Consider the following 23,666-nt stretch of genomic DNA (forward strand, 5'->3'; position numbering starts at 1 on the left):
TTTGAATAAGCATGCTTAGCTAGACTGCAGGAGATTAGGGAGTTAAGTATAGGTGGCAGAGGAGCAGAGTCGGAGAAAACTTTGCTTCTTCCATAAGAGGAAGAGCGAACAATGATACTTAGAAAGGCAGATATCTCCAGAGAGGAAGTACCACGTTTTCTTTGGTTACACATTTTAGAATTAAATTTTTTAAATCACAAGATATTCTTCCTAACACTTAATTTAAATCTTTCCTTGTAAATTTTATACCTAGTTCCAGTTTCCCGAAAGACTGGGAAAGATTGAGATATAATTTACATAAAATAAAATACACATATTATGTGTACAGTTTGATGAGTTTTGGTAAATATATATACCTGTGTAACGACCACCACAGTTAGAAAGATAACCTAATTTTGATGTATGTGCTTAATGTTTCCCAGGAACACAGTGGTTCCACCGTGCCCTCCATTTTGAACAGGATGCAGACAAACCAGACTCCTCCGACCTATAACAAAACAAACAAGTTCACATATGGCTTTCAGAACATAGTGGATGCTTATGGAATTGGAACTTACCGAGAGATAAATCCAGGTAAAAAAGCTTGAATCTTTTCCCTCTAGAGGTTTGGTTTGTGTTTGTTGTTTCTTTTTTTTTTTTTTTTGTGAGGAGATCAGCCCTGAGCTAACATCCGCCAATCCTCCTCTTTTTTTTGCTGAGGAAGACGGCCCTGGGCTAACATCGGTGCCCATCTTCCTCCACTTTATATGGGACGCCGCCACAGCATGGCTTGCCAAGCAGTGCGTCGGTGCGCGCCCGGGATCCGAACCAGCGAACCCCGGGCCGCCGCAGCGGAGCGCGCGCACTTAACTGCTTGCGCCACCGGGCCAGCCCCTGTTTGTTGTTTCTTTTAATGCCTCACTTTAAATGCTATTGAACAACTAGATTAAAACTAAAAAGGTTGTCAAGATCTCAACTCTAGTGTAATTCCTGTAAAGAGGTACCCATTTTGACATGGACAGTGAGATTTATCACTGAGTGGCACTCCTTTAAGAGAAGGATTTATAGGAGTTTTATAGGAATGAGCTCAATGGATTGAATTCTTCTGTGTGCCCTCACAGCTATAAAACACCTGGCCTTCTCTAGCACACTGTTTGCAGGAACTGCTTTAAGCAGAAAGTTTTTTCCAAGATAGCTGATATTTTAAAATGGCTTCCCTGTTGGAACAGCAGGTTAGACAGAGAAAATATAGCAATATTGACTATTTTAGGCACAAGGCAGATTTCTCCTGTTTGGAGAGTTAATTATTAAATCAAGAGTCTGGGAATTCATTTTTAGTTGGGCCTTCTGCAAAAGATCAAATCTTTTGCTCCAGGTTCTGGGCTTTCTCCCACTTGCCCAGTAGCTTTATTCAGCTGGTTGCTGCACAAGAGAAGAAAGCTGGCCTGCCCCAGAGCAGTGTCCCAGGGGTTAGAAAAAAGGATCGAAGAACAAACCATACTGTTGCCAAGGCTAGAGACAGAACTTTCATTTCCTTTGTTCTTTGTTTGAAATGCCAGCAGTAGCTCAGATGCCATCAGAGCTGCTTTGTAGGGGTGTGCAGATCCTGCCGTGGGAGATTTTCTTGGAGAGTCCATCTGACCAACAGCTTAGGAATAGGTCACCTTATATTGATCTTAGAGTATGGAGGGGAATGTGATCTGTGGGAAGTTGTTGCAGTTTTCTGTACCTTGTCTTTTTCTCTCTTTGGTTTCTTTATAGCTCCATACACCATCATCACTTTCCCTTTCCTATTTGCTGTGATGTTTGGGGACTTTGGCCATGGCATTTTGATGACCCTTTTTGCTGTATGGATGGTGTTAAGGGAGAGCCGGATCCTCTCCCAGAAGAATGAGAATGAGGTAATGTTTAAATTACATCTGCATTGGACTGAAACTTTATAATTTCTCAAGCATTCATTATGAAAATTATAATCTGGAAGTCTTTTATCCATGAATCTATAGAGAAGGTAGAGAGACTATTTAGAGAATAGTGAAGTTACGTTCATTTTAACACTAAAGAGGCCACATGCTGTGAAAGTGAATTTCTTGTTAGTATTGTATTTTGGTCTTTACTTCAAACTCTCTTACCCAGGATGGGGTAAAGGGGTGTGAGAGGAAGGGTCTGGTATATCCTAAATAACATTGTCACAACATGAGCTGCAGTGAGTACGTGTCATTGACTTCTTTCTTCTGGTTCCCAGATGTTTAGCACTGTGTTCAGCGGCCGATACATTATTCTGTTGATGGGTGTGTTCTCCATCTACACTGGCCTCATCTACAATGATTGCTTTTCCAAGTCTCTGAATGTCTTCGGGTCATCCTGGAGCGTACGGCCGATGTTCACTATATATAATTGGACGTAAGTTGCAAAGAAGCTAAAAGTCAGAGCTTACTCCTTTCATGTTCAGCTCTGATTTTCTGGACAAACTGTAAACCAATACTTCTTTAGGAGGGGGTTTACAGTATCTCTGTTTCAGAAGAATGCAGTGTCCCCTCTTATTTATGCTCCAGCCTGGGAAGTGCTTTGTGTTTTGTTCGTCAGTGTCAAGGAACTGAGACTATAAATTAGACACATTGATTCTTTTTGTAAATTAAAAGCGGATTCCCCAAATTCCCTACTTTGTTGTGTATGTGTGTTTAATTTTTCTTTTTGTTATCTCCGATCCCTTCTCATTCTCTGGTGATGCTGGTCCTTCTTCTTTTATTGAAGGGACAAGATAGATGTAGTAGTTTCTTTTGGGATCAGTTTCTGGACCCCAGAAATTTCCTTCTCTTGATAAAAAATAAATGCAACTTTTCTCCTAACATGATAGGGAGGAGACACTTCGGGGGAACCCTGTTCTCCAGCTGAACCCAGCTGTCCCTGGAGTTTTTGGTGGACCGTATCCTTTCGGCATCGATCCAGTAAGAGCACTTCTTTTCTATATATCTAACACCAAAATTTTAAACTGTAACCCTGAAGTGAGAGAATTAAAGTGAAGGTAAATAGTTATTTGGTTTTTGCTTAACATATTTTTGGAAAACCTTGGTGCATCTGTCCAGAGTACTTCAAAGCCGTAAGAGACCCAAGTGCCTTGGGAGCAAATCATTTTCCCTGTACTACTTATTTCTGAGGTGGCTAATGATAGTGACTCTGGGAAGACTGATTTTCAAGACTCCTTCCCAGGTTAATTTATTTCTATTTAACTTAGTTTGGTTTTTATTTTTAGCAGATGTTTTAGCAAAGCAGAAATAGCTCTTTCCTATGGGTTTTAGATTTTCCTTCTTATCTTTGCATACTTATAAAAAATTATCCCAGAATTTAACTTTTTTCAAATACTTAGGCAAATAAAGTGTGATCAAATCTTTTGCATTGTATGCTTAAAAAAGGGAGAAGGGGAATTTAAGAATATGCATTAGACAGTAAGGATTACAAAATTCCAAAGGAAAAGTGAGCTGGAAAGATTAAAATTTCTTGTAAAAAATGGGAATTACTCTGGCCTTTAAAACAATTTTCAGACTGTTTTATATGAGGAGAATTGTGTGCAAAAGCTTAGAGGTGGGGAAGTACAAAGTTAATTATTTTAATTATTGTAGAATCTAACGTTACTGAAATGTTCCTATGGGCCAGGCACTGTACTGAGCCCTCAGCGTATCTGATTTATCCTCAAACAGTTCAAGGAGGTAGATACTGCTATCCCTGTTATACAGATAAGGAAACTGAGGCTTGGAGAGGTTTAATAACATTTCACATATGCCTTTTTTATTTATTTATTTTTCCCCCAAAGCCCCAGTAGATAGTTGTATGTCATAGTTGCACGTCCTTCTAGTTGCTGTATGTGGGACGCAGCCTCAGCATGGCCAGAGAAGTGGTGCGTCGGTGTGTGCCCGGGATCCAAACCCGGGCCGCCAGTAGCAGAGCGTGTGCACTTAACTGCTGAGCCACGGGGCCGGGCCCACATATGCCTTTAACAAATGTTTATTGAATCTCTATTGTCTGTAAGGCATAGTGCCTGCTGGGGGAAACACATAATTTTAAGACATAGCTCCTACCCTCAAATATTTTGGAGTCTAATAATAATAATATTACCTCACATTTATATAGTGTTCTCTAGTTAAAAAGGTTTTTTTGCAGACATCTCATTTGATGCTTACAGGGTAGATGTTAAGTTTGAAGTGCCTGTGGGACACCCAGGTATCAATGTCCGTCAGGCAGTTGGAGTTGTAGAACTGAATTTCAGGTGAGACTGGGGAAGGAGAGAGAACCAGTCACCAGTTTTCAGATTAGAGGTCACCGGAGATGAGCTCTTCGTGAAGAGGCCAGTTCAGGAAAAAAAATGCCGGGCTAGATGGTGGAAGAGCTGGCTTATCGGGCGACAGAGTTTGTGCTTCAGCCTAGAGGTGACAGTGGGAGTTCAGGGGAGGTTTTGGCACAGGAAAATGACTCCATCAGTCATGGTTTAGGAAACGTAAACTGATGGTCAAGTGGAGGCAGAAGAACTGTCAGGAAAATATTACAGGCGTCCAGGCCGTAGGTGACAAAGCTTAAGGCAATTAATATTTAAATGGAACAACACCACCTCAGGGATACGATCAGCAAAATGCAGGCTGTGGGAACATCTACAAGAGGAGAGCTGGAGGGAGAACCTATAGATTAGAGACTGAAGAGCTGTATCAACAATCACACTGAGTAGACCTTATCTGGACCCAACTTTGAATAAATGAATTACAAAAAAAAATTGGACACAATCGGGGAAATTTGAATATTTCATGATATTAAAAACTCATTTTTAATGCTTTGGGGTGTGAGAACAGTATTGTGGTCATGTTTTAAAAATGAAGCCTTACCTTTTAGAGCTCTTTACAGGTAAAATGGAATATTTACAGGTAAAATGATATGATATCTGGATTTTGCTTCAAAATAATATGGGGGTTGGGAGTGGGTCGGGGATGTGATGAAACAAGATTGACCATGAGGTGATAAGTTAACAGTAATTGTTGAAGCTGGGTGATAGATACATTAGATTTTGTAATACTATTCTCTTTACTTAAGTATATGTTTATAATTGTCCATAATTAAAAAAAAAAACCATTTTTTAAAATAGGTGAATATTTTTTCCATTTGAGAACTCTTTGTAATATCTTTTTGTTTTCTTACGTTGTGACAGATTTGGAACATTGCTACCAATAAACTGACCTTCCTCAACTCCTTTAAGATGAAGATGTCTGTTATCCTAGGTATCATCCACATGATGTTTGGAGTCAGCCTGAGCCTCTTCAACCATACGTGAGCCACTCTGTTTCTGTCATAAGAATGCACGTAGTTTATGGGCCGGCCCCGTGGCTTAGCGGTTAAGTGCGCACGCTCCGCTGCTGGCGGCCTGGGTTCGGATCCCGGGCGCGCACAGAAGCACCGCTTCTCCGGCCATACTGAGGCCGCGTCCCACATACAGCAACTAGAAGGATGTGCAGCTGTGACATACAACTATCTACTGGAGCTTTTGGGGGAAAAAAAAGGAGGAGGATTGGCAATAGATGTTAGCTCAGAGCCAGTCTTCCTCCGCAAAAAGAGGAGGATTAGCATGGATGTTAGCTCAGGGCTGATCTTCCTCAAAAAACAAAAAAAGAGTGCACGTAGTTTAGATAATGCTTTTGCTTTAAAAAGTCATAACATCTTTGGGGAGGGATTAATAACTCAGAACCCTGTTCTGCGTTAAAGAAGTGCTTTTATAAAAATCTTATGTTCTTAAATGAAGTTTAATTAATATTAGTCCCTTCACAATTTACAATTGTAGTTAAGATCTTTGAAAAAACCTCGTATAATTTTCATCAAAGTGAGTGAGTTATTTTTTTCCTTGATGTGTAACTCACATAAAATTATGAACTGTGGTCTCAGAATGTACTAGATTTCCCAATCTCTTTCGCATGGGAGAATGGTGGGGGTGGTACCGGAGCTGCTCAAGATCCAAAAGTTTGGAAGTCATAGTTAACCCTGCTTGTCTCTGTTGCCTCCAGTGCTTCTGGCTGTTGCTCCTTAGAGCGATAAAGACAGAACTGAGGAAGTGTTAGGTAGGAAATCTAGTGAGTGCTCCACTTGGTGTAGTGGTGCCTCTCGATCTGTTCTCCTTTAACACTTTTTTCTTTGTTTTTAGCTATTTCAAGAAGCCTCTGAATATCTACTTTGGATTTATTCCTGAAATAATCTTCATGACCTGTTTATTTGGCTACTTGGTTATCCTTATTTTTTACAAGTGGACAGCCTATGACGCTCATACATCTAAGCAAGCACCAAGCCTTCTGATCCATTTCATAAACATGTTTCTCTTTTCCTACTCAGACTCTGGTAATTCAATGCTGTATTCTGGACAGGTGCGTCAACCCAGAGGTGGACTGTCTTAGGTAGTTACCCTAGATCAGGAAGCCAGATGTTTCTGTGACCCTAAAAAAGCCTTAAAAAAAATCCCTTTCTGTAGTATTTGGTTTTCAGTCCATATATCCAGATCTAAATTCAGCCCATTCTCACTTGGGAGGGTCTACTGTAATTTCTGTATCCAGAAAGGGTAGAATTTATAACTTTTATCCTACAGGACAATTCCTTGGCTTTGCCACAACATCTGCTAATTATTTTGAGAAACTGGATAGTGTTATTCATAGATCAGTGAGAAAATACTGTTTTGGGGGAAATTTGTGCTGGAGTTAGAAACTACATGTTTGATTCAATGTGATGTGCCTTGTCCTTCTTACTTCGCAGAAAGGAATTCAGTGTTTCTTGGTAGTGGTTGCACTACTGTGTGTACCTTGGATGCTACTGATTAAACCACTGGTCCTTCGCCATCAATATTTGAGGAGGAAGCATTTGGTGGGTGTATTTTTGTTGCTGAAATTTACTAGATTTTTTTTTTAAAGATTAAAGCAGTTCCTCATTATAATGAATTGTGCATCAGTCTATATACTCTTAAAATGCATTTGTGTCATATCCAAGTGTGAGCATTGGATCTGATGAAATAAAAAAGACATGTATTTGCTGATTGGACATCTAGATTCTTTGAGTAGCTGGGGTAGGGAGAACAAGTCATAAGTTTTTACCTCTCCTGGTCATGCTTTGCTCATGCTATGCTCAGCAAGATCCAGGTCTGGGCCTGTCTAGCTGCAGCAGCAATTAAGCAAGGCTGCGAGAGCCACAGATGGGTGAACCCACTCATGTGGTTTGCCTGGGCAACCACAGGGCTGACGCTGAGACATTTTCTTTTAAAATGAGACCATGATACTTTCACCAACCAAAACATCCGGGAAAAAGATTTGGTTTAAAGCATATTGATTTTTTTTTTCTTTTTAAAAAGCAACATACATACTTGTGCTTACTTGGTGTATGTGTGCATATGAAATGTACATACACACACACACATACACACACACACACACCCCTAAGTTGCCAAATGTTCATTTCTGGCTATGCAGTAATGCTTATATTACACTGCCTGGTAAAACCCAAAAGATCCTGTTGCATGACTCATACAGCTGTTAGACCATTATTCCAGGGATGGAGAGCAGCTGAGTTACAAGGCCCTCCTTCTCCCTTTTCTGACCATCTTCATCCTTCCATGTACCCTCCATTCGTCTCTCCTTCACTCCCTCCCTCTTTTGTTTCCTTCTTCCGTCCTCTTTTCTTCCATTCACTATCAGGCAGGGCAACCTGTGGAGGCCCCAGTCAGCCCACCCCTGAGCCAGCAGGGACTAGAGGCAGCAGCAGCTGCAACAGTGAGTGAATTAAACCCAAAAACCATCATATGTTATTTAAAGAGGTGGAAACAGTGCAGCAGAATCTTTTTTAACTATGTTGAGAGCATGGGACATGTGTGCTCTTGGGAAGTACATCTTTGTTACTCATTGAGATGATGACAGAAGAGATTTCCACCTCTTATGAATAGATTCTGATACCATCTTTACAATTGGTCTGCTAAGTCTCTATTCAAATATGTAAATACAGTCATGTCTGTGGAAGCAGAGTGGCTGTTGTCCCCTCTCCGAGTCTCATCATCTTGATCCAAGATGGCAGCTCTTGGAGTCATCCACTTTCATGTCTGTATTTTGTGACAGTGTACTGGATGATTTTTCAGCGTGGAGCAAGAACATCTCTGATTCTTGAATTGATTTCCCTGTACTTTAAAGTTCTGCTTCAGAGTGATGCTTGGACATTTGGTCTGTTTTAGCTGTGACTCACCCTCTTTCCAGTGGAAGCTTATTCATGTCTACTTTTCTGTGAGAGACTCAGAAGCCCCCATGTCCTCAGCTGTTCCTGTGAAAACTCCACTCTGCCCTGTGTCTCGTGTGTACTCTATATCTGGTTAATAACCAAAGTCATCTTTTGTTTTGACCTTTCTTCTTCCAGTACTAACTCATGATTCAGGAAGGAACAGCACTTTGAGTGTTAAGCATTTCAATATTTGTCCTTAAAAACATCTCTTAACCAAAATCTTATAATGTGCTAATATCAAATTAGCCCAATCTGTTCCAGGTCATGAATCTATGAGATTTTCAAAATCTCCCTAGTAGTGATTACTCATGTACCATTGTGTTCTAACAGCATCATACTCCTTTAAAATAAAATGAAATATTTAGATGGATAATCGTTGCCTTCATTAGGTGTATCTGATCATTTTAAACTTAGAAAACTGCTATAATTATCTTTCTAGAACTAGTTTAAGAAGGCTGATATTTTTGGGTCAGAAGGTATTTTAATGTTGCCACTTAAAATTATTTTCAAGTAGGGATTTACTCTCTCCTTTCCTATGAAAAATTTAAAAAAAATCTGAAGCACATACTATCCATTTATTGACATTCTTTCCATGTGCTCTTCTTTCTGCAAGTCTTAATATATTTAAATTTTTAAAAAAATTTTTTCCCCCAAAGCCCCAGTAGATAGTTGTATGTCATAGCTGCACACCCTTCTAGTTGCTGTATGTTGGACGCGGCCTCAGCATGGCTGGAGAAGCGGTGCGTCGGTGTGCGCCTGGGATCTGAACCCGGGCCGCCAGCAGCGGAGCGCGCGCACTTAACCGCTAAGCCACGGGACAGGCCCTAGTCTTAATATATTTAAGATGTGCTTCTGATGTGTCAATCTTGATGCTTTTAAATCTGGCATCCTCTTCTATGATACTATCCAAGTTAAAATTCCTCAGTCTGGATACCTGCACATTCTAGGGTCTTAGCCCACTGGTTCTTTAGCCAAACATCTGTTTCTAGAGAGCTGCCTGAAGGCATCAGGATGATCATTCTCAACATGGGCCCTGGATTCTTGACCCTGAGGGCTGAAGATATGAACACTGATCTGTTTTTGTTGTATTCTGTGTCCTCTTGGTTGTCTGTAAGCGGTGTATCACAGTTTGATTTTTTCTTTTCTTTTTCTGCTGATGTGTGTGTCTCATCCCCCTTCCTATAACTCTCCTCCCCTATGTCTGAAGGGACAGTTGTTAGTGTCTGGGTGAGAAGTTTAACCTCTCTGCCTCTCACTTTATCTGCTGGTGAGGGAAAGCTTCAGAAATGGCCTTCTGCTTTAGGAGCCTTGAAGCCTGAAGCCTGCCCCCTCTACCCTGTAACCCCATCCCAGGATACGCTGGAGTGCTCTCCTGTCACCAGTGCCTTTGTTGCACTTCTGTTCTACCTTTACAAGGTTGTCAGGTGTAATATTTGCGTGACCTAGAGGTGCCAGGGCTTCAGTGGTTCCCCAATCTGACCACACGTCAGAATCACCTGGTGGGCTTTAAATTTATTTCATAGGGTATTAAAACAGATAAGTGGAAGAAGAAATAGAGATGGCCCAGAATTCCATGACCCAGACAATTCCCTTCAGACATTAAAAAATAAAATTAAAGCAATAGGTGCACTTGGTTAGAGAATGCAAATAGTACTGAAAGTAAGGCCTCCTTGTCCCCAGCATCCTTCTCCTCCCCAAGGGTATTGTTAACAGATGGAGAATTTTGCCTTCAAATTATTTTCTGCATATATTAGCATATATTTATCATCTGTTGATATAAATATGTGTATGTACGTATATATATATATTTAAAACACATTAGGAATTGTGTTTTAAACTGTGGCACTCTTCTGCCTCTTGCTTTATTAGGTTTTTAAAAATTTAGTGTATCTTGGAGATTGTTTCATAGTCATCCTCATTCTTTTATAGTTGCCTAGCATTCCGTAGAACGTTCTGTTGGATGTACTAAAGTGATGTAACCACTCTCTTGTTGATGGATGTATTGGTTGTTCCCAATTCTTTGCTATCACTAATAACAGTGCAGGGACATCCTTGTCCATGTATCTTGATAAAATTTCACAAGCATAGATGTTCCCAGCAGTAGGATTGCTGAGTCTCAAAGGGTACATGCATTTTCTTCTGCTTGCGTTTTCAATTTTGATAGACAATCAAAATGATTACACAGTGTATACTTGGGGAAATATTTTTTTAAATACAGATTTCCTAGGCTTCACCCCATACCTACTAAATTTCCAATTTCTGGGGTAGTATTCAAGAATCTCTATTTAATGAAACGCAGCTTTCAAGGTGATTCTGATGCAACTGATTCTCTGACCAGCATGTGAGAACCACTGGTAGAAGAAGAGGGAATTTGCCCAAACCCTGACGTCTGATGGTTAGTAAGCTGTGGTAAAAGGTGACCACCAAAATGTGAAGCTGCGAGTGGGGACCTTAGGTCAGTTGGCCAGAACTGCTGCACGTTGTTTGTGCTGCTGCCTGCAAGGCTGTTTGCAGGAGATCAGTCTTCAGATTCTTGCCTTGTTTGGTCCTTGGACAGAAAGTATAGGAAGTGGGTCTAGGGGCCGTTTCTTCAGATCCTTTTCACTCTGTGGCAGGTTAGTGCTTATTGGTATCAGTCAGACTTAATCCAGTTCTGCCTGGTTTTTGTACCCAAAGAGTCCTTTTACCTCAATCAACCCAAGCTTTTCCAAATCAGGTTGATTTAGAAATTCTGGTTCTGGAGACCCTGCTGAAAACTATGGCTGGGAAGTGGGAAGAAGCAAACACCCAGTCAGCATCTGGCCGCATAGCTATAGAAGAGTTGTTTGAATACTCCGGAATCCTCCATTGAAAGAAAGGGAAAAAAAATCCTCTTTTTTTTTTTTTTCTTTTCTCAGTATTCTGTAGCCTTAAGCTAATGTAATTAAACATTTTTTTCCTTCCCTGACCTAGGAAGTCCTTTGTTCCTGGGCAAAGACCTAGTACATTTCTGGGAGAGGTTGTTGGAACTCTCCGGCTCCTGTTGAAAGCTTATCAGACCAGGTTACAATCACCATGTCATTTGGCTCCCCTCCCTCTTAGAAAGTCTAATCTTTAGTTTCAGAAAAATTTAGGCCATTGAAGGCTTTACAGATAGAGCTACATTTGTTATAAGAGTCTGTTCGTATTAAGCTTTTCCTTCAAGCAGGAGTCTCAGCATTGACCAAGGCGAGGTTGGTGTCTCTTGGTGCAGCAGGCAGAACTGCGTATTTCCTCTGATCGAGATGAGGTGGTAAATGTAGGTTGGGGCTGGGGCGGTGGTGGTTGGGGTGGGAACAGTGGTTTGTTTTTACTTAGCTGTTTGATCAGTGGGTTTTGTTTTTGTTGTTAGAATATATGCTTTTCTGAGGTTTATATGTACTAACCATCGCCCTTCCCCACTTCACAGAATGTCACATTAAAGCCCAGGCAAATTCTACTCTTTGTGTTCATCTGTGTAGGGAACTCTGAACTTTGGTGGGATCAGGGTGGGCAACGGACCGACAGAGGAGGATGCTGAGATTATTCAGCATGACCAGCTCTCCACCCATTCAGAGGACGCGGAAGAGGTAAGATCCAGTGGTGTGGGCTGCCTCTCCTTCCACCTCGGGTCAGCCTAGTCTTGTGTACCTAAGTTGCCTCACTCTAGTCTTCTCCTTGAAAAATGAAAATACGAATACTAATGATCAGCCTGCCTTCTGGACCTCTTAGGGCACCACAGCTTTTTCCAGTGGGCCCCTGCTCTAAACTCCAGGGGCTGCCTGCAGAGCCTGCCGCAGTTTTGTTCCGTTGTCCGACTTCTCGAATTCCGGGTTGCCTGCAGTCCTTTGCATGCAGATCTCAGTACTAACCGCTCTCCTCAGGACTGAGCAGAGTAGGCCCCAGCTTTCCAGCTCTTATTACCAGAAACACAGGCCACTTAGGGCAGCTTCTTCATCCCTTGCTCCTTCTAAGAATGTTCCAGCTGGAACTGTAATCACTGGTGCTTTTGAAGTCCTGTCCTACTGATGTCCTCTTGTTGCAGATATTTTATTTGAGCCTTTTAAAAATGTTATTTGCCTACTTTTTACAGGGAGAGTGAAAAATAGTAAGGCCAAGTTAGACTTTTCCTTAAACTACCACCTCCAAGTTCAGTTGTTTAAAATGCAGTCTCCTTGCCTAACCACTCATACCATAGCACCTCTGAACTGAACTTTTGAATCTCGTCTATTTATTGTATTCTTTTTAAAGCAAATAGAATAGGAGTTGAGGACCCAGGTGACTGGACTTTTCAGTCTGACTGACCATCTCTACCATGTGTATGACTTTTTAAAAAGAAATTGCAAGGGTTGGGGTGCCTTTTAAAAATATGTTTCTTAATGCTCTAACTCCTGCTGATTTGCTTTCTGCATATGCTGAGGAGGCCTGCCTCCAACACATTAGACCCATTTAATATTAACAGTCCTCCCAAAGAAGCAGTCAGTAGCCTTGTGCTCATGATTTGTGACCTTGTGTGTGGCGTGACTTCCCACTAAGTGTAAATTTGTGTTTTCAAGCCTACCGAGGACGAAGTGGTAAGAAACAAGCTGGCTTTGCCTTCATGTGTATCTGGGGCTTCTCTTCCCATCCTTGTGATCACTCTGCTGACCCTGCCGCGTCCTGGGAACATGACACTCACGCATCCTGCATCTCACTGGCCGTTTCTAACCAGTTCATGAACCCGTGTTCTGAAAAAGCTCATCTCCATTAACTGCATCTCCTGTCAGTCACCTCTGTCTTTGTTTCATTGACTTTGCTGGTCTAATACCTCTGAGAATGGCTTTGAAAGGAGCTACAAGTAATGTCTGTGATGGCATTCTTGATGTGACTCCCCTTGGGGATTAAATCCCGTTGGCCTCTGTCTCCCTCTCCTGTGATGTTATGTATGGTCGCTCTGCCACTGGGAGTAGCTGTTTCCTCCCTGCTCCTCTGAGTGCTTGTGAGTAAAGCTCACTCTTCCTGCCTGTCTGAGATGCAGCCAGCCTCTTCCTGCTGCCCTCATCAGCTTGATGATGTTTGAAGTGAGAATGGCTGGACCCTTGTTTGGGGTCAGCTCTACCTCCATGTCACCAAGGTGGAAGGTAGACAGCTTTCAAAGGAGGCTTTGCCTCTCCAATGCATCTCAGAAAAAATAACCCATCTGTGTGAAAGGAGTTCATATTATACCAGCCACGCATAGAGAATAGAGAGAAAGTTGACTAAATATTCAGGCCACATCTGGAGTAGAAGGCCTTCTAGCTCAGCAATAATTCGTTTAGCCATACACCAGTATTGAACTGGGTTATTAAAAAACGTTGCTGCACTGTTTGCATCTTCCCCCAAAACTTCCTGTAAAATACTTAGACTCATGAACCCTTCCTTTCCTAACTCTCCTGGTCCTCTCTAAGGGGGCAGTGGGAAGGGAATAGGAAAATCTTTGCTGTTCTGTGTAAAAACAGACAGTGCTCGGTCTTCTTGAAGGCTGGAGAGGCTCCTTTACTGGCATCCAGGAGCTTCTGTGTTCCTCTGTACCACTCATCTGTGCACAGTCACTGGCTGAGCTGCCTGGAAGGGCTGGGTGGGACTGTGTTTCATGTTAGTGAGGAGCCCAGCCTTCTCCCAGTAACACCACCTCTGACAATACAGCTCTTTCCAAATGTCTTCCTAGTTGAGCACCCAATGCCATGGTCATTGTCAGAACGATCCTCATTTGTAGCTATGGCCCAGTGGAGTTGGACATCCAAACAAGATGGATTGTAATTCAGCCTCCCCAGTCTCTGGCCCCCCAGCTGCCTCAGGGGTTCAGCTTCCCATAGCTATCTAAGTAGTCATAACATTTTATCTTTATCAGGTACATACACAGTCTAGTTCTCTATAGCCAAATTTAGATAACTGTCAGTTATCTAAAGATTTCAAACAAAACAGATTTTTATTTTTTAATCCAGCCTACTTCTTCTAGAACTTCCCTATTTTGCTTGGCTGTGAAAACCTGTTTGCCCCCTGCAGGCCATTGCTCCAGCCAGGAGGAAAGAGCAGTCCCTCTCCCTGGGGGGGAACACTCAATCTAGTTGCAAACCAGGGCCAGGCCAGTTGATTGTCTGGGAAATCTTTGAAGGCTGTAACCATTCAGCAAGGCTCAGTGGCACCTCTCCCTACTGTGTCATCTTGCCAGGTGCATTCATGCAACCCATCCATTCATTCATTCATCCCACCCATCCGTTCATTCACCTTCTATGTGTCAAGCACTCTGTTTAGTGCTGCAGAAACCGAGAGAAGATAAACATAGTCCTTGCCTTCAAGGAACTCCCAGACAAATTGAGACAGTCTGGGTGACAGATGCTGTCTGTGATCAAGGTGTGCCCATGATGCTGTGGAGCACAGAAAGAGAGCACTAGACAAACACTGGGGTGGGGGTGGGGAAGAGGAGACCGGAAAAGGATTCCCTAAGGAATTATTGTTGTGCTTAGTCTGGTCAAGAGGAATCTCTGTGGAGGGAGGGAAGGGATGCAGACCCATCAGTATGTATAGGTGTCATAGAGACACAGAGGCCTGCGGGCCCATCACCTTTTGGGGATAAGCAAGTATTCAGCATGGCTGGAGCTCAGAGTCGGGAGTTGGGGGACTGGTGAGAGGTGAGACAAGGTTGGCAGAAACCAGCTATAGCAGAGTGTTTGGGTAACAAGGAGCTAGCTGTCAGAGGGTGGTGAAGCTGGAAGTGACACAGCACATGTGCATTGCTGAAATACCCTGGTGGGGGTGTTCTTGGGTATATTGGGTTGGGGAGGGACACAGTCTGGAGGCATGGAGACCAGCCGGTCTGATTTGAGTCAGGAAAGAATTGGGAGGCCTGAAGTGAAGTAAGGCATTTGCAGGAGGAGTTGGAAAGGAAGGGCCAATATGAGATTAAGGAAGTAAAAGCTATAGTTCCCAGTGCCTTGATGAATGCAGGCAGTGAGAGTGAGTGAAGATTCAAGATTGACTTCCAGGCTTGGATGCCTGGAGCACTAGTAGTGACACTCTGTTAGACATGGGACATGGAGAAGAAGCAGGTCTTGGTGGGTCAGAGGAGAGCAAGTAATTAGTTTAGTTTGGGTGGTGTTGAGTTTGAAGCGCCTGTGGTGCACCAGGAGGGGATGCAGCACAGCTAGTTAGAAATAGGCAATGCAGACATGGAGGTGTCCATTTAGGAGTCACCCTTAGGGGTGGCCGTTGCAGCCCTGAGTGGCAGTGCCACAGGAGAGATGTAAGAGCTGAGGCTGGAACTCTGGCAGTTAAGGAAGAACCAAGATGGAGACTGAGAAGGAACGTTCAGAGAGGTAGGAGGAAAACCAAGAGGAGGTGAGTGTCTCAAGAGGGAGGAGGAAAAGGCCGTGGTGACAGACACCGCAGAGGCTCAGTCAGGACACAGAATGTCTGTTAGGCCTCAAGACTGGGAGGTAAGGGTGAGCGTGCCAAGAAGGGCTGGTTTGTGGAGCAGAGAGGGTAGAAGCCTGGGCGCAGTAGGTGAGTGGATGGGCGGTGAGGAAGAGAGTAGAGAATGTAGACAGGGAGTCTGCAGCGATTCAGGGTCAGTCATAGCTGACTCATGTTGGGGCAGTGACAGACTCCTCAGTGCTTGGCTGGATTTCTCAGTCAATTCTCACCCCACCTTTATCTTCCCCCATTATATAGGTGAGAAAACTTGCCCAAGGTTACAAAGCAGGAAGTTGGGAAAGAGAGAGAGGAGAAAGCGAGGGTGATGCCTGGAAGGGAAGCTTCCCCCACTTCTCTGTTCTTTTTTTTCCAATGGGAGAAACTCTGAGGTGGAATAAAAATGCTGAAAGGGGCTGGTTCTAAGGGAGCCCAGCAGTCGCTGCTTTCCTAGAGCTCCTGGGAGTAAAGACCTGCAGTCCTTGGAGCCGGGGACCTTTCCTTCCTCTGAGCACACGCTTTGGGGTGACACCAGCAGTGGTGGAAAGAGCTCTTAACAGCATTGCTGAGATTGAGGTAACTAGGATTACCCGTTTTCAGGGTAACTAGGAGGCTTAAAGAGCCTATTCCAGAAGAAAAGCCCAGAAATAGTCTGAGTGTAGATAGCCAGAGGTGAAGGAAAATGAGGCAGCCGCCCAAAGGTGTCTCCAAGCTAGCCCCTATCCCCACTGGCAGCACCCATGAGGCCTTGGCTGTTAGCCCTTTTCCGGCCAGCCCCTTCTCTCGTCCTGCCGTCATGTGATTTCCCAAGGCACTTCTAGTATCCTTTGGGCGTGGAGTCATGTGAGTCTTCAAAGAAACTGCTGGAATACAGACTGTGACCTGAGGGCAGGGCAGGCTGGGGAGGCCCATTGGGCCGCTGCCCTCTGCTTCTGAGGGTCTGGTCTGGCTGTGTGGAGAGGGGCCCGGGAAGGGAACCGCCTTGTGTTCTTCAGTGGCTGTTGATTGCTCACCCGCAGAGTGAGAGGCCGAGAAATGCACCTGATGCTTCTCCAACACACCTGTACTCTCCCCAAGCTGTGCTGGGAGCAGTCCTAAGAGTGAACTCCTGAAGGCTTATTCCAGCCCTACCCCTTTATTCTGGAAATAAATTTTGATGTTGAAAAGAAAACTGGAAGAAAAGGAGTGTGAGGAAAACAAACACCAATAGATGTTCTGTTTGGTCTTAATCAACTATCTAAGTAGGAAATTGTAAAACTTTTGCCCAAATTTCCCTGTGTAATATTTTCAGAAGTCACATAAGAAAAAGGAGGTTATCTTGCTTCCAACAGGTTCTAACAGTAATCAGTGGAGTGGCTGTAGAGGTGTAGTCTTCTCTAGGCAGTTCCTGGTTGATAGCCTGTCTCCTGAAGCGCAGTGCAGGGAAAAGCCCTTCCCGCCTCATGGCTTATTCAGGGCGCTTCTCTCTCAGGCACCTTAATATGGAAGTCAGCTAGAGCGGGTCCAGCAGCAGCTCCTTAGAGTCCTGCGTCCAGACAGTTGTTTTCTCTGAGTGGTCTTAACTTGGCGTACACTCCACTCTTGAGCTCACAGCCTAGGAGGGAGAAAAAATAACCGTGTTGAGAAGAATGTCATTAAGATGTAGTTCATTAATATGTAGTGTATTGAGGGGAATGGAGGTGTCCCAGTTGGGGGCTAAGCCAGGCAGGATTTCTGGGGACGGCATAGCTGAAATCACCACCTGAGTTCAACACTGGGGGCTCCTGGCCCATGTAGCCATTAGTGCCAGTGCTCAGGCCCAGGCCCAAAGTGCCAAATGGCCACAGCTCATACTCCTGTGTATCCCCTCCCACCGCCTTATATCTTCCCTCTGGTTTCCTCCCACAACAGTTTGACTTTGGGGACACCATGGTCCACCAGGCCATCCACACCATCGAGTACTGCCTGGGCTGCATCTCCAACACTGCCTCCTACCTGCGGCTCTGGGCCCTCAGCCTCGCTCATGCACGTGAGTGTATTTCTCTCAGATTGAAAACTTGTGGTTTCCTCCCTCTCTGGGAACTCTCTCAGGTGAGGGGCTTACATAGAGTGGAAATTACATAAAGGGTCTGGAAATATTCAGACTCCTGAATCCAGGGAGAATTGTGTCCAGATGGGAGGATCAGCACTTTTGCTAGGTTAGCTATGCACGGTCCCACTAAGGTCACGGGTAGCCAGGGCACAAGGAACACCACAGGTGAGGGATGGCAGAGCAAAATGCAAGGCCCACAGCGCCTCTTGCCAAACTGAACTGGATGTCATGTCTCTCCCTGTTCCACAGAGCTGTCTGAGGTGCTCTGGACCATGGTGATCCACATCGGCCTAAATGTGAAGAGCTTGGCAGGAGGTTTGGCGCTGTTCTTCATCTTCGCCGCCTTTGCTACCCTGACCGTGGCCATCCTTCTGATCATGGAGGGCCTCTCGGCCTTCCTCCACGCACTGCGGTTACACTGGTGAGGGGCGGCCGGGGCCAGGGGGTGGGGGCATGTCCTTAGCTGCACTGAGGGTGGCTCTACTGTACAGAATCCAGAGACACTAGGAAGTGTCTGCTTTCACGTCATTACACCCAAGGACCTGTCTTAGTAGTGAGCATCAGGAGATGTCCACAGAAAGCACAGCTCACTTTTCATAGCCTCCAGGGAGAATTCTCTGGTGGGTATTGTCAGATTCCCTCTCCCTGCCTTCGGCATTCTTCAGTGCTCTTGATTATGGTTTAAAAGATCTGCTGAGGTTTTATTATTTTGTTTGGGGATTTTTTGCTCTGGCATATAACTTTCTCCTGTCTTCAGAGCAGTAAAAGCAGCTCTGGAATAGATTCTAAGTCCAGGAAAGTGCTAGAGCACACTGTACCCTAGGTTTGTCCCCCTTGTTCTGTCGTTGTGCCAGTGTCTGTAGGTAGGATCCCTGGCAGCTCCATGTGGGTAGGGGGATTCCTGGTCCCATAGCATGCAGCTCAGTACGCTGAAGCAGCTTCTTCAGAAGGGTGGGTTTTGGACTTGTTTGTTTTCTTTAATGTGGTTTGTGGCTCTTAAAGGCTCTGCGTGGAGAGAGATAGCTCAGTCCCAGGGAGTGGGAGAGCTGGGGTCTGGGCTGGGCTGTGACTCCGTCACCTCAAAGTAGGGTTGTCAGATTTTGGCAAATAAAATTACAAGACGCTCAGTTAAATTTGAAGTTCAGATAAACAATGAATATTTTTTTTTTTTAGTATAAGTATGTCCCAAATATGCATGGGACATACTTATACTAAAAACTAAGCATCCTGTACTTGATCTGGCTACCCTCTCTCAAGCCCTACCTCTTCGAGTCTCCATTTCCTCCTCTACGTTGTGAGTCTCCCTCTCTTTTTGGGTCTCAACCCCAGTAGCTCTGGAAGCTCTGGACCTTCTCCCCAGAGAAATACACACACCCCAATGTGTGCACACACAGTTTACCACTTGAAGGGGTCACAAACTCACTGACCCTACCTTAGGAAGCCCTGGATGAGATGATCTGTGGTGTTAATGATCTCAAGGTCAGAAGAGGGCTTTGAATGTCTCTTTCCATCACTTCTCCAAACCTGAAGAAAATCCAAAATCTGAACCCGAGACACCTCTTCCCCATTCCCCTTTTCTTTGATTTTTCTCCTGGCCTGTTTACAGCTGAGCCTCCTCAAAGATTCTGCTATTTGTTGTTCTAAATTACAGAGGGGAAGAGTGAGGCATGTAAGGACAAGACGTAGCTGGGACTTAATCTTCCCTCAAAAACTCCTTTAGAAGAACATCCTGCTGCGCCAGGATGCAGTGCTTTCTCTGGCCTGGCTTTCCTCCTCCTTGCCGCCCTCCTCCCCACCCAGCTGTTGTTTACTGTGGAGCCTGGAAGTTAGGAGTGCTCCGCGGCTCAGACGCTGGCACGCTGCCCTGTTCTCAGCTTATCAGCGTACTCTCCGCAGCACACTTCCTCTGCCACTCGGTGTGGGGGAACGTCTGTGCAGCCAGCCTGTGGTGACTCATTCTTTCTTGCCCTCTTGGCTTCCTTCCTTTCCTAGTCACTTCTTGTCTCCTGAGCCTGGGCTGGAGCGAACAGTTACCACCCCACCTTGATTCCAGCCCCACTGGGGAGCCTGTTGCCTCCTCCCTGGGCGGGGTGGGGAGCAGTCAGGTGCTGGACCAGAACTGTCAGACAGAGCAGTGAGGCAGGCACACCACCACGTGAGGAAGGCCGCCTGCGCTTGGGCCTAATGAGCTGAGGCAGTTTGGGAGGTCATGTTTTGTTGCCAGAAGGATTACTTCTTCCTTAGGCTCACCTGTGGCCTTTGAGTGACAGTGTCTTCCCATGTCCTCATGAATGAGCCCAAGGAAGTGATGCGTGACAAGAGAGCAGGCATCAGAGTCAGACTGACCTGGGTTTGAATTCCAGCTCTGCTGGCGCTGGCTGGGTGACCCTGAGGAAAGCACTTACCTCTCTGAGGCTCACTTTCTCTCGTATGAAAAGAGAGAGTAATATCCACTTGACAAGGTTGCTGTGATTAAATATGAAATAATGCACATACCAGTGACTCACGGTGCCCTGGCATATCATAAACCAGTGTTCAAGTGCAGATCGCGGCTGCCCTGCTTAAAAGTGAGATGCCCTGTGGAGAGGGCATCAGGCTGTTGTCCCTTCTAAAGAAACTGCGTTTAGTCTGTTGAGAGAGAGGGGAGACCCCAGCGGGAGGCACATGATACCTACCATCTGAATGCCTCTCAGATGTAATTCACAAGGAACAGGCTCGTCAAACATATCTTACTTGTGAGCTGTTTTTTTTTTTCCTGGTAGTAGAAGTATTGGGTGGAAGAGAAAAAATGGTGAAAACTCCTTTGTGCGACTTTCAGAATCCCATCATTGGAGGCATATTTGGAGCATCTTCCCCACCACTAAAAGGGAGTGAATGAAATCGGTGCTTGTGCACCCCCTCCTGGCCGAATGTGGATGTGCTTTGAGGATTCCTGGGTCTTCTCAGTCCACTAGGACTGCAGTTCTGAGTTGTGGCCATCTTGTGAGGGGTGGGAACAGCTGGTCCTGCTGAAAATGGCTGCTGAGGTATTTCTGCTATTTTTCCTGGCATCCAGCCTGGGTGCCTTTATACCTGTCACTTTTCCCCTGGTATTCAGCTGGGGTTCCTGATTCTGATGCAAGAGCTGACCCATTATACAAGTTTTGCATCTCTTTGGCGCGGAAAAGAAGAAAAACATCTGATTGGATAACAAATATAAACCACTACTCTGAGATTCATGTAGGGTCGTAAAAGGAGGTGGGTGACATATTTGACAACAACAGTGAGCAGGTTAATGTACCAACCTGCTAATTCTGTCTCCTTCTGAGTTACGTCTGTCTCTCTTTTCCTCCCACCGACCAAGTAAAGTGCGCTTGGCTTTCTTGCCTACCATAATTAGATGTTTTTTCTTCCTCAGAATAGGCAAAGGCAGCGATATTGTTGACGCAAATAATAAATCAAAATTGGGGTGAACTTATCATGAGCCAAATTTGAGGACCATATAGCCTGGGGCCTTCCTTCCCCAAGGAAGGAAGGGCACCAAAGAAGTGGGGTGTGCAGAGCAGTTATATACCATCAAAGAGCATGTATCACATATGATTGCAGTGTCCCTTTTACAATAGTCACGAGATTGTTCTGTCGGCACAGTGATTGATGGACACAGCAGATATCAGGTCTGCTGTCTCGGATGGGCACAGCAGGTAGTGGGTCTGTTATCTCAGGTTGGGTGGTCACAGGATGAGCGCAGCAATCAAATCCTAGCCTAGGGAGAAATGCTTATCCTTAAGGAAATGCCAGTGTGGGGGAAGTTGCATCCTTATCTTAAGAGCATTTGTTCTTGTCTTTGTGATGTAGTAAATACTTAAAGCAGATACACAATGCATGTTCAAAGGCCACATCAGGCCCTTTTGGAAAAACAAGGTCAGGCTGAATTAGTTTTATACCAAATGTCTTCGTATACTCCACTATGTCCTATTGCTTGCCATTTATTTATCAATATGACTTGTAGTTATAACTGTGGACACCAAACTGATTTTAGTAGAAAGACTATTGCCCCATGGCCTACCTTCAAAGGAACCTAATCCCTTCTTATCTAGGAGATTCTACAAATGTGTAGATATGCACACTTGCACACTCACAGATTGGTTGATGGCTAACGGGACAGAATTGGAGACCAATTTGTTGTAAGGAATGCAGTGGTGCCACAGCAGGACACCATGGGATAATTGAGGGATGGCTGCCCCAGGAGAAGTAGTGTAGTTCCAGCCTGACATCATCACTCTGACATGGGGGCCATCAGACACGTGTGTGTTCCAGGCCCTGACCTGCTTGGAGAGTGACAGAAAGGGCCGGAGAAGCAGCTGGGCCCAGAATCATCTTTCTAAAACTGCCTCCCTCAGTCACACCCCCTCCAGGAAAGGGAAGAGGGCTCGGAACTCCTTCCCCCTTCACTCACTCAAGGAAACCAGGTTTCTGTTACATAGCAGGAGTGATCTCTCTGTGGACTCCCAGTTAGTCCTTCTGGGTCACTGGGTGGCCTTTGCCAGATGTGGAAGCTGGAAGGGGTGACAGAGAAACCTATCTGACTGCCTGAGGCTCTCCTCAGAACTGTGGAATTCTGAGGGGCATTTGTGTGGCTTGGGGCATGGCGGGGCCCTGGAGGCTCCTGGAGTAGAGCCCTGAAGAAGGAAGAACTTGCCCAGCAGCCAGTGGGGCCCTGCTGCGCCCCCGGCACAGAGAATTTCATGTTTGTACTTTTCTCAGGAAGCACACGTTTCCCTAGCTGAGAGGGAGGAGGGGGCAGTGAGACCAACGGGGAAATTGCTTTCCAGCTTTGTGCTGGGAGCTTGGAGTGAGCACGGCTGAGAAGGGAGGTCAAGTCAAGCTGACCCTGAGGTGCCCAGGATGTCCCTGGTGGTGGCCACCCGAAGTCTCTAACCTGCAGCAGCTGGTGGGAGAGGTGCTATCAGGCAGTGTGTCAGAGGGACTGCCCTTCTGCTCACACAGCACAATTTATGTGCCCCCATCCCAGGCATGTGTCCCCCTTCCTGCCCACTAGGCCCTATGGGTAGATGAGGTGTGCAGAGGGATGCCAGGAGAAAGGTGGTGACCCCATGGGCATCTGAAAACTTCTGAAGCTTCTATTCCATTCGCCCAGTTTGGAATTAGAATTGTTTGTGTGGTTAGGCAGCCAGGAGGTCAGAGTTCTGGATACCTCATGGACGTGAAGGTGACTTGCCCAACTATCTGGCTATATATTGTTGAAGGAAAAGGGGACGTGTCAGTCTATTTTCAGTTGTTTAGAAATACCCTTGCCATATGCAAACACAGTCTACCCAACATGAAGAATTCAGACCTAACAGCAATGGGCGAGAAGCAAGAACTTACCCCCATCCCCACACCATTCCCCCAGAGGAGGCCTCAGTAGCTGGAAGGACTTCTTGGGGGTGTTGGGATGTGGGGGTGAATCCAGGTCCCAGTTTGGAATTGCTCTTGTCAGGAAGCCAGTGCCTGACTTCAGTTTGAAGCTTTCCCTCCTGGATCCTGTTTTCCCTGAGGGGCTTGGCCCAGGCACTAATGGGAATCCTCCAGGGTCTGGGAGGCTTTGGGATCTTGGCCCAGCCCCTGTGGAATGTGGGAGGAGGCCACCAGTCCTTACGCCCACACAGAAAATTCTGTTCACTCTTCTCCTGGGGGTGGAACTGGCAGCTCCCTCTGTAGTCATGTCCTCAGCCAGATCCCCAGGGCTGAAGGGGCCTCTGAGGACTTCTGCCGCAGGCAGACAGTTATCAGTTGTCCCGGTGATTCGCGGGCCCCAGGCCACTTCCCACCCGGTTCTTGCTAATTCCTCCCCTCTGGACTTGGAGGGAGGAGGAAGCCCAGTACTGCCTGTGACCACCGCCTAAAGCCTGCCCCAGTGCCCAGCCCTGCCTGTTCT

At 45.3% G+C, this 23,666-nt stretch overlaps 1 protein-coding gene across 5 annotated transcripts in view; it reads left to right on the forward strand.

Moving 5' to 3' along the window:
- ATP6V0A1 (ATPase H+ transporting V0 subunit a1) overlaps window positions 1–23,666 on the forward strand; it is a 54,618-nt gene that overhangs the window by 28,333 nt on the left and 2,619 nt on the right. For 4 of the 5 annotated variants that reach the window (XM_058561019.1, XM_058561021.1, XM_058561018.1 and 1 more), the window contains 10 exons: window positions 423–573; window positions 1,741–1,880; window positions 2,222–2,379; window positions 2,834–2,924; window positions 5,168–5,286; window positions 6,152–6,368; window positions 6,751–6,858; window positions 11,733–11,840; window positions 17,569–17,686; window positions 17,999–18,170. In XM_058561019.1, coding sequence (XP_058417002.1) covers window positions 423–573; window positions 1,741–1,880; window positions 2,222–2,379; window positions 2,834–2,924; window positions 5,168–5,286; window positions 6,152–6,368; window positions 6,751–6,858; window positions 11,733–11,840; window positions 17,569–17,686; window positions 17,999–18,170 — 1,382 coding nt within the window. Of the gene's footprint in view, window positions 1–422; window positions 574–1,740; window positions 1,881–2,221; window positions 2,380–2,833; window positions 2,925–5,167; window positions 5,287–6,151; window positions 6,369–6,750; window positions 6,859–7,682; window positions 7,758–11,732; window positions 11,841–17,568; window positions 17,687–17,998; window positions 18,171–23,666 lie in introns of all 5 variants that reach the window. The other variant, XM_058561022.1, reaches the window with a different exon arrangement.

This window comes from Diceros bicornis, chromosome 18 (genome assembly GCF_020826845.1).
Source record: "Diceros bicornis minor isolate mBicDic1 chromosome 18, mDicBic1.mat.cur, whole genome shotgun sequence".
Classification (NCBI taxonomy): Eukaryota; Metazoa; Chordata; class Mammalia; order Perissodactyla; family Rhinocerotidae; genus Diceros; species Diceros bicornis.